Source organism: Carlito syrichta, unplaced genomic scaffold (genome assembly GCF_000164805.1).
Source record: "Carlito syrichta isolate Samal-C Ts95f unplaced genomic scaffold, Tarsius_syrichta-2.0.1 Scaffold306957, whole genome shotgun sequence".
In the NCBI taxonomy this organism is placed as follows: domain Eukaryota; kingdom Metazoa; phylum Chordata; class Mammalia; order Primates; family Tarsiidae; genus Carlito; species Carlito syrichta.
In genome coordinates this window covers 44,501-54,919 of record NW_007251053.1, presented here as the reverse complement: position 1 = coordinate 54,919, position 10,419 = coordinate 44,501, and the positions used below count along the sequence as shown (strand labels likewise).

The window sequence follows — 10,419 nt, the reverse complement described above, 5'->3', positions numbered from 1 at the left end:
AAAAAAAAAAAAAAATTAGTCGAGCGTGGTGGTGCATGCCTGTGATTCCAGCTACTTGGAAGACTGAGGCGGGAGGATCGCCGGAGCCCAGCGGGTCAAGGTTGCGGTGGCCGGGAGCGGCCACTGCACTCTAGTCTGGGCGACAGAGTGAGACTCCAACTCAAAAAAAAAAGTGGTTTTACAAACTAACAAGAAAATATATGACTAAACCAGTGACAGGTTTATTTTTTGTTGTTAAATATTACCATCAAATATTAATATTAATTATTACCATTGCCGGTAAAGGTATAGGAAGAGGGACACTTGGTATGCTGCTGGGCTGTAAAATCGTGTAGCCTTCCTGGGGAATAAATTATTCTTGTGTATCACGTGTCTTAACGATGGAGAAGTTTCTACCTGGGAACCACCCTTCCTCAGATTTATCCTTAGGATCAGGAAGGATGGTGAGGGTGCTCCAAGAGGCATTGTGCATAAGGGATGGTGTTGGAACAGTCTAAAGGTCCGTCAAAGGGAGCATGTGGTCCCCTTGCCTAGGGCACGTGGCAGCTGGTAAGAAGGGTGTTGGTGCAAGGGCCACTGGCATGGGGACAGTCTCTGTGTCTTGACCTGAGAAAAGTAGGTGGCAGGTGGCATGCATGGTCTGATCCCATTTTTTATTTTTATTTATTTATTTATTTATATATTTTTTGAGTCTCACTGTCACCCAGACTGGAGTGCAGTGGCCGCTCCCAGCCACTGCAGCCTCGACCTGCTGGGCTCCGGCGATCCTTCTGCCTCAACCTTCAAAGTAGCTGGAACTACAGGCATGCGCTACCATGCCCGGCTAATTTTTTGATTTATTGTAGAGATGATGTCTCGCCAAGTTGCCCAGGCGGGTCTCGAACCCGCGGGCTCAGCAGTCCACTTACCTTAGCCTCCCAAAGAGCGGGATTACAGGCTGAGCCACCGAGCCCGGTTTCATTTTTTTATTTTTAAAATTTATATATAGAAAAAAAGTCTAAAAGACACTAAAGTCCTAACAGTTTTTATTTCTGTAGGGTTTCAGGTGATTGTTCTTGTCTTCCATATTTTCTGCATTTTTTAACCTTGAGCTCCTGTGGGCCAAGCCTTGTCCCTGTCCTTATCCCATTAGGGCAGGAAGGGCCCTCAGCCCCTCACCTCAGAAATCAGGACATGTGGGGCTTATGCTCCCACCTGCAGCCCATTTCCTGGAGGATAACACTGAGGAGCTGTGAGGACGAGTCACGGCAGTGTGTGCCGTTTTGGTTTCTGTCGGTACTCAGGAAATGTCGCTGTCCCCCTCTCTGGTTGCGACCGGGCCCTTGGCGATTCTTCCCGCTGAGCACATTCAGGCCTCTTTGGTCATGGTGGGTCAAGACAAGGAGGGTGGAGAATCCTGGCAGACATTTTTTAGTCTCCCTGGGGGGTCCTAGATGCAGGCAGGATTCTGTCGGGCCATGTGGAGCTGGCCAGGTAGAGACAGGAGGAGGCGGAGCTGCAGACCAGACAGAAGGTTGGGCACAGCCGGAAGGGCAGGGGAGCTGTGGGGAGTGGCATCTGTATTCCTGCCATTACAATGGACAACCTGAGAATGGAAGATCTGCCCAGGGGCTGAGGGTACCAAACACTTTTCCTTTTGACAGCCATTGGCTGTTTCAAGTACTGTAGCCACCCGTGGGGTAGTCACCATGGAGGTCAGCACAGCTCCCTCCTGCTTTCTCCCTGCTGGCTGTGATTAGGCTCTGGCTCCTTTTGGTTCTGTTTTCTGGTTTTTCCATTCCTTGTTATGCTGTTCTCCTTTCCCCACAACATTAAGAACAGTTTGCAGCCGCATTTGGTTTTGTTTTGTTTTTTTGTGTCGAGTTCTCTGTCACCCAGGCTGAAGTGCAGTTGGCATGACCATGCTTCACCTCGGCCTCCACCTTATGGGCTCAGGTGATCCTCCTGCCTCAGCCTCCTGAGTAGCTGGGACTCCAAGCACATGCCACCATGCCCCGCTATTTTTTGTGTGTTTTTGTAGAGACGAGGTCTTGCTGTGTTGTCTAGGCTGGTCTCGAACTCCTGGGCTCAAGTGATCTTCCTGCCTAAGCCTTCCAAAGTGCTGGGATTATAGGCGTGAGCCATCATGCCCGGCCCATAACTTCTTTTGTGGCAAACCCCTTTGTCAGCTGCTCTGGTGGGCTCTTTAGAGGAGAAGGCAGAAAGGGGTGATGGGGAGCTCTGCCAGCATGTGGTCAATGGGTGGGTGTCGTCAACAGCTGCCTGGGTGCATCTCCATTGATTGTCTCCAAGGGCAGACCCTGCCACCCACCCCTCCTGACTGCCTGACTCTGTCCCCATACAGACTGAAAAGGACATCCTGCTGCGGCCGGAGCTGGAGGAACTGAGGAACGAACATTCCGCTCGCTTCAAGCTCTGGTACACGCTGGACAAAGCCCCTGAAGGTGAGAGTGGGAGGTCCTGGGCAGGACGTGGTGGGTAGGCTGAGCCTTGTGCTCCCATGAACCCACTGGTTGTTCACTGTAGCCCTGTGAGAGGGAGGTGGTGTGACCCCGCCTCACAGGTGAGCATCAAGGGTGCAGAGGGAACATTAGTGGCCCATGTCACACAGCCAGAAAACACCAGAACCTGGCCTGGAACTCAAGGCCTTGCCTCCAGAACCAGAGTCCTTTCTCGGCCTGCTGCACTGTTCCTCACTGGAGGGAGGCCTGGTGTCCTCTCCTTGGGCTGGGCCCACTCGGGCAGGTCTCCAAGGGCAATGTTAGCCGTGGGAGCTGTTGCTTCCACTTTACAGTTTGTGCTCTCCAAGGCCATTTTCTGTCCCATCACCAGCCCTGGGGAGTGGGCTGGACTGACGTTGTGGTTACCCTCATGCTGCCTGTCCAGTGGGTAAGCTGTTTGCCAAGGTCATGCAGAGCTGTGGGAGAGCCAAGACCATGCGGGAGGCACTGAGTGAGGGCCACCCTGCCACTTAGATTGAGGTTGCCCTCTGAGAATTAAACTATCCTTCCTTCTCCTGCTTCAGGTAGAGATGTGGGTTCAGGATATAGCTTAATGTCTTCTTTACTGTAAGAAAAGCAGAAGCTCAGGCTTCCTTCTGGATAATTCCAGTGATGTTTGGCTTCAGGGTTGAGAGATTGTAGAGAGTGGTGGGACTGAAGTAAATTGGAGAGCATCTGCCTCCACCAGAAGGGGCAGTCCTGCTTTGCAGAAGTACAGACAGCCCTGTGTGGCTAGGCCTTTCCACTTTTCTTTCTTACTCTGTCGCCCAGGTTGGAGTGTAGTGGCACGCTCACAGCCCCCACAGCCTCAACCTGCTGGGCTCAGGCAATCCTGTCTCAACCTTCCAAGTAGCTGGAACTACAGGCGTGTGCTACCATGCCCGGCCAATTTTTTAATTTATTGTAGAGATGAGGTCTTGCCAAGTTGTCCAGGCTGGTCCCGAACCTATGGGCTCAGGCAATCCTCTTGCCTTGGCCTCCCAAAGTGCCGGGATTATAGGCGTGATCCACCACACCTGGCCAAGAGACCTAGATTTTCTTTCTTTTTTTTTTTTTGAGTTGAAGTCTCACTCTGTTGCCCAGACTGGAGTGCAGTAGCCGCTCCCAGCCACCTCAGCCTCAACCTGCTGGGCTCCGGTGATTCTTCCACCTCAGCCTTCCGAGTAGCCGGAATTATAGGCGCGTGCTACACCCGGCTAATTTTTTGTAGAGATGAGGTCTCATCAAGTTGCCCAGGCAGGTCTCGAACCCGCGGGCTCAGGCAGTCCACTCACCTCAGCCTCCCAAGGCGCGGGATTACAGGCTGAGCCACCGGCTGGGACCTAGATTTTCTTGGGAAATTTCTAAATGTTGGAAATGGGACATTTTTTTTTTTTTTTTTTTTGAGTTGGAGTCTCACTCTGTCACCCAGACTGGAGTGTAATGGCCGCTCCCAGCCACCGCAGCCTCGACCTGCTGGGCTCCGGCGATCTTTCCGCCTCAGCCTTCCGAGTAGCCAGAATTACAGGTGCGTGCTACCACGCCCGGCTAATTTTTGATTTTATTGTAGAGATGAGGTCTCGCCTGCCCAGGTGGGTCTCGAACCCACGGGCTCAGGCAATCCACTCACCTCAGCCTCCCAAAGTGCTGGGATTACAGGCTGAGCCACCGCGCCCGGCAGAAATGGGACATTTTTGAAGCAGCCACAAGAGCACAGCTTGAGGTCTGCGTCACGTCCTGCCATCCTGCCCTTGCTTCTCCTCTGCTCCTCACACAACCTCACTGTTCCCCACACACCATCTGCTGGCAAGGAAGCTCTGTCCCCATCACCTTGTATCCATGTATCAAAAGGGAAGAAATCAAAAATGGGTCTCCTCCCTTCTGCTTGCAGTTTCTTTCTTTCTTTTTTTTTTTTCTGAGGAGTCTTACTCTGTCGCCTAGGCTGGAGTGCAGTGGCACACTCACGGCCACCACAGCCTCAACCTACTGGGCTCAGGTGGAACCACAGGCGTGCACCACCATGCCCGGCTAATTTTTTTATTGTATGGTAGAGATGAGGTCTCGACAAGTTGCCTAGGCTAGTTTCAAACCTCTGGGCTCAGACAATTCTCTTATCTCAACCTTCCAAAGTGCTGGGTTTACCCACCGCATCCCGCCTGCTTGCAGTTTCTGATTGTGTGGGCAGGGCTGGCTCGTTGGCATGGCAGCCTTTAACCATGATGAGAAATCCTTTCCACTAGTGCCAGTGGACAGCCTCATCCAGCAGGAAGGGGCCGATGCTGACCCCTGGTGGTGGCAGGTGGTAGCGCCGAGCCCACCTCCAGGGCCAGTTTCTTTTTTTTGTTGGTTTTTTTTTTTTTTTTTTTTTTGAGTTGGAGTCTCACTCTGTTGCCCAGACTGGAGTGCAGTGGCCACTCCCGGCCACCGCAGCCTCGACCTGCTGGGCTCCGGCGATCCTTCCACCTCAGCCTTCCAAGTAGCTGGAATTACAGGCATGCACTACCACGCCCGGCTGATTTTTTGATTTATTGTAGAGATGAGGTCTTGCTGCCCAGGTGGGTCTCGAACCTGCTGGCTCAGGCAATCCACTCACCTCAGCCTCCCAAAGGTGTGGGATTACAGGCTGAGCCACCGAGCCCGGCTTGTTGTTTTTTTTTTTTTTTTGTTGGAGTCTCACTTTGTGACCCAGGCTAGAGGGCAGTGGCATGCTCTCAGCCACTGCAGCCTCGACCTGCTGGGCTCAGGCGATTCTTTCACCTCAGTCTTCCTAGTAGCTGGAACTACAGGCATGCATCACCATGCCCGGCTATTTTATTTATTTTTATTCTAGAGATGAGGTTTTGCCAAGTTGCCCAGGCTGGTCTCGAACCCATGGGCTCAGACAGTCCTCTCATCTGGGCCTCCCAAAGTCCTGGGATTATAGGCGTGAGCCACCGCACCCAACCTGGGGCCAGTTTCTTAGCAGCAAGGACCAGTGGGAGGAGTGGTTGGGTAGTCTCCTAGCATTTTTCACTTATATTTGTCACCACCCTACCCACAATTTGAGACCAGGTGAGGAACTGCTGTAGCATTAGGGATAAGCAGAAATTCTAGATGTTGAGAAAGAAAATGGTGCTCAGGAAAAGATCAGGGGACAGTACTAGAACACGTGGTGAGGGGAGTTGACTTGGGTCCCCCGAGCCACCTTCAATGCATGTACAAAGGAAAACACACTAAACCAGGCCTGGTGGCATGCAGTCGTAGTCCCAGCTTCCAGGAGGCTGAGGTGGGAGAATTGCTTGAGCCCAGGAGTTGGAGGCTGCAGTGAACTGTTATGGCTCCTGTGAATTAGCCACTGTACTCCAGCCTAGGCGATATGGTGAGGCCCCGTCCTTGGAAATAAATAAATAAATAAATAAAAGGAAAAATATCTAATCTAAACACAATCCTTGCAAAATTCAGATGTGCCTTAGAGACTTGCACATTGTTGGGTTTTTTTCTGAGGAATCTCACTCTGTCGCCTAGTCACCAGCAAATACAGTTTATCCCACGTGGTTTTTTACAAAGTACTTTCAAATCCATTGCCCACGCTATGAAAATGTTTTCCATGCCCCACCCTGTTCTGGAAGGGATTTTAGGAGGCTTATAAAGACTTGTCTGGTGAGTCAGAGGAGCACAAATGGAAAGTGGGAGGGAAGGGAAGGCAAGTGCAGGGCCGGAAGGTGAGTGGACTCACACAGTGGGCCTGTGGGAGGAGGGTTATTCAATGTCACCCTGAGCAGCCTGGGGCTGGTCAACTGCTTGGGGACCTCTGGAGCCTGGAGTTCATGTCTCAGCCGTGTCCCTGCCTCTCTGTGACCTTGAACAACTAAACTCTGGCTCCTCTGGGCCTCAGTGTTTTTTTAAAGATGTGGGGTACAGCCAGGCATGGTGACTCATGCCTATAATCTCAGCACTTTGGGAGGCCGAGGTAAGAGCATTGCCTGAGTTCATGGGCTCAAGACCAACCTGGGCAACTTGGTGAGACCTCATCTCTACAATAAATTAAAAAAAAATCAACCGGGCATGGTAGTGCATGCCTGTAGTTCCAGCTACTTTGAAGGCTTAAGTGGAAGGATTGCTTGAGCCCAGCAGGTCAAGGCTGCGGTGGCCCGAGAGTCACTGCACTCCAGCCTAGGTGACAGAGTGAGACTCCAACTCAAAAAAAAAAAAAAGATGTGGGGTGCAATTCAGGATTAGGTATACAAGTAGTCATCATACAGGTAAAGTCTGGGCCTCCTTTTGGTCCCCACTTCGCCTGGTGCCATGCGCAGTGGCTTGCGCCTATAATCCCAGCACTTTGGGAGGCAGAGGCAAGGGGATTGCCTGAATCCAGGATTTCAAGACCAGCCTGAGCAACTTGACAAAACCTCGTCTCTACAATGAGTCAAAAAATTAGCTGGGCATGGTGGTGCGCTCTTGTAGTTCCAGCTACTTAGAATGCTGAGGTGGAAAGATTGCCTGAGCCCAGAAGGTCAAGGTTGCCATGAATGTGCCACTGCACTCCAGCCTGGGCAATAGAGTGAGACTCCAACTCAAAAAGAAAGAAAAAGAGGTCAGGTACCCATGTTGATGGTGCTGATGTTGTGAGTCCTCCCCCCCCACCCCCCGCCAGTGTCCCGCTACTGCCAAATCTCTTTCTTATGGGTCTTGGTTTTCACTTCTGTAAAATGAAATGAATAACCCTTGGCCTGTCTGCTCACAGGGTGGCCCCATCAGAGGCTTTGCAAGCTGTAAAGTACGGTGAGGGTAACCATATAGGGCTTGTGTTCTGGTCTCAGGCAGCAGGGCCTGAAGCCACAGGTGTGATTCAGAGTTGGGAGCAGGGACTCAGGGCCAGGGCTGGCTGGGAACAATTTCTTTATTCTTCAGTGTTTGTTGAAAAGAAGGGAGGGGCTAGGAGGGGCAGGGTATGGTGAATCCCAGCACTTTGGGAGACCAAGGCAGGATCGCTTGGGCCCAGGTATTTGAGACCAGCTGGGCAACACAGCAAGATCCAATCTCTTTTTTAAAAAAAGAGGGCAACCCCCTGGGGTCCCCTCCCACTGTGGGAGCTTTTCTGTCTTCTCAACAAATCTTGCTTAAAAAAAAAAAAAGGAAGGAGGCTGGGCGTGGTGGCTTACGCCTATAATCTCAGCACTTTGGGAGGCCAAGGTGAGAGGATTGCCTGAGCCCATGGGTTCGAGACCAGCCTGGGCAACTGGGGGAGACCTCATCTCTACAATAAATCAAAAAATTAGGTGGGCATGGTGGCGCGCTCCTATAGTTCCAGCCTCCTAGAAGACTGAGGCAGAAGGATCATCTGAATCCAGCAGGATGAGGCTGTGGTGGCCATGAGCGTGCCACTACACTCCACTCTGGGCAACAGAGTGAGTCTTTGACTTAAAAAAAAAAAAAGGGGAGTGGGGCGGAGTTCACATCCCAGGGGCTTAATAAGCCAGCAGGGTGTGGGGATCTGATCTGGTTGATCTGCCACACAGCTGTACTTCAGCTCTCCTGGCCTTTTCCCCCACAGCCTGGGACTACAGCCAGGGCTTCGTGAATGAGGAGATGATCCGGGACCACCTTCCACCCCCGGAGGAGGAGCCACTGGTGCTGATGTGCGGACCCCCACCCATGATCCAGTACGCCTGTCTACCCAACCTGGACCGGGTGGGCCACCCCAAGGAGCGCTGCTTTGCCTTCTGAAGACTGGGTACTGGCCACACGCTGCCCACTGCCCCGCGTATGCGCCACACTCTGTCCACACCCACCGGCCATCTCCCCACATTCGCCCATGTCTCACCCTGGGGCCGGGTTCAGCCTGGCCTGCCCGAGCCCTGGTGATTACCCAGCCAAGCTGGCCCCTGGGGGGCCCCTTTGGGCAGGTTCTGTTTCAGGTGGGCCACAGCCGAACCTTCAGGTCAGTTCTGTCTGGCCCTGGTTCTTCCCAGAGATGCCCAGCCCCACCCCTGTCCTCACGACCTCTTGTCCACCCCAACACACACTACAGGGCCGAGGGCTGCCAGTTCACGCTCCGCCTGCCCCTCCTGGCAGTGACCATAGTCCAGATGTTTAATGAGTATATGGGCCATCCAGCACTGCAGCACCAGGGCCGGCCCACCACCATCCTCGCCTCTACTGCTGCTGGGGTGACAGGCAGGCCTGGCCAGCCAGGATCGTGGCTCTGCCCCTGGCTGGAATGGGAAGAGGGGGCTGGCATGGGGTACATCCCAGAATCCCAGCATTCCCCAACACATCCAACTGTTTCAGTCATGGAGTTGCAGGCTGTTGGCTTGGCAGTCCCATGGACCACCTTTCAGTTTTGGGGTCCTGGCCGGGACCACCAGCCCTGCTGGTAGGACCACGACAGCTGTGCTTATTTATTCCTCTGTTCCGAACCTGCCCCTCCTCCTGCCCTCACCCCCAGCACTGGGGAGACTTTGAGCAGTGCCTCTTGTCTGAGAGATGAACCGGTGGCCTTGATGTTGCCTTTAGACATTAGCTGTCTTAGCCTCTTGCATATCGGCTTTTTCAGAGTCATTTATGTGCAGAAAAAAATCGAAGTAAAATTTTGCTAATATCAACCCTCCTGCAGCTCCTTGGATCTCTGACCTGCATCATGGGAGTGGGGGCAGGGCACAGGAAAGGACTGCACAAGGTCCAGCACTTGTTTATTTTTTTCTGAGTTGGAGTCGCATTCTGTGGCCCAGGCTGGAGTATAGTGGCACTATCACAGCCACAGCAGCCTCAACCTGCTGGGTTCAGGTGATCCTTCTGCCTCAGCCTTCCAAGTAGCGGGACTACAGGTGCATGCCACCATACCCAGCTAATTTTCTTATTTGTTGTAGAGATGGGTTTTCACCAAGTTGCCCAGGCTGGTCTTATACCCCTGGGCTCAGGCAATCCTCTCCCCTCTGCCTCCCAAAGTGCTGGGGTTACAGAGGTGAGCCACCATGCCCAGCCTTACGCTTATTTCTCATGTACGTGTTTGTTGTAGAAAATTTGGGAACTGCAGAAAAATATACACAGGACAAAAAATACCCAACATGGCCAGGTGTAGTGGCTTATACCTGTAATCCCAGCATTTGGGGAGGAGAGTTGCTTGAGCCCAGGAGTTGGAGACTAACCAGGGCAACATAGTAAGACCTTGTCTCAAAAAAAAAAAAAAATCCAGCTGGGCACAGTGGCTTGTAATCTCAACACCTTGGGAGGCCGAGGCAAGAGGATTGATTGCCTGAGCTTGGGGGTTTGAGACCAGCCTGGGCAACTTGTCGAGACCTTGCCTTTACAATAAATCAAAAAATTAGCCAGGCATGGTATGGCACATGCCTGTGATTCCAGCTACTTGGAAGGCCGAGGCAGAAGGATCACCTGAGCCCAGCAGGTTGAGGCTGTGGTGGCTGTGAGTGTGCCATAGCACTCCAACCTGGGTGACAAGAGTGAGACTCTGACTCAAAGAAGTAAAAAAGTTAGCCAGATGTGCTGAGGTGGAAGGATTGACTGAGCCCAGGAGGTAGAGGTTGTGGTAAGCCCTGATGGTGCCACTGCACTCCAGCCTAGGCAACAGAATGAGATCCCCACTGAAAAAAAAAAATGCCCGACACCCAGAGGGAAAGGCTCTGACTAACTGAAACCCAGTGGTCCTGGCCCACCATATAGTGCTGTTTCCCTCACCATCAGATGAGCTTCCGCCACCAGACACTAGCCATAAACCCTGCTGGATCATGTCTTACTGCTTAATGAACAGACTGCTTCCCTCTTGTGGGTTTTGTAAACCACAAACGGTCCTCTCCCTCTTTTCAGATGATTTCCTTTAGGATTGATTCCTGGAAACAGAAGGCAGTGTGGCCACTGAGAGTTCCGTCTTTATTTTTTATTTATTTATTTATTTTTTGAGTTGGAGTCTCACTCAGTCGCCCAGACTGGAGTGCAGTGGCCG

At 52.3% G+C, this 10,419-nt stretch overlaps 1 protein-coding gene across 2 annotated transcripts in view; it reads left to right on the top strand.

Annotated features, from left to right (window-relative positions):
* Positions 1-9,064, top strand: part of LOC103265982 (NADH-cytochrome b5 reductase 3) — a 28,560-nt gene extending 19,496 nt beyond the window's left edge. For both annotated transcript variants that reach the window (XM_021715294.1, XM_008063627.2), the window contains exons 8-9: positions 2,345-2,444; positions 8,014-9,064. In XM_021715294.1, coding sequence (XP_021570969.1) covers positions 2,345-2,444; positions 8,014-8,186 — 273 coding nt within the window. In that variant the 3' untranslated portion in view covers positions 8,187-9,064. The remainder of the gene's footprint in view (positions 1-2,344; positions 2,445-8,013) is intronic.
* The last annotated feature ends 1,355 nt before the right edge of the window (positions 9,065-10,419 follow it).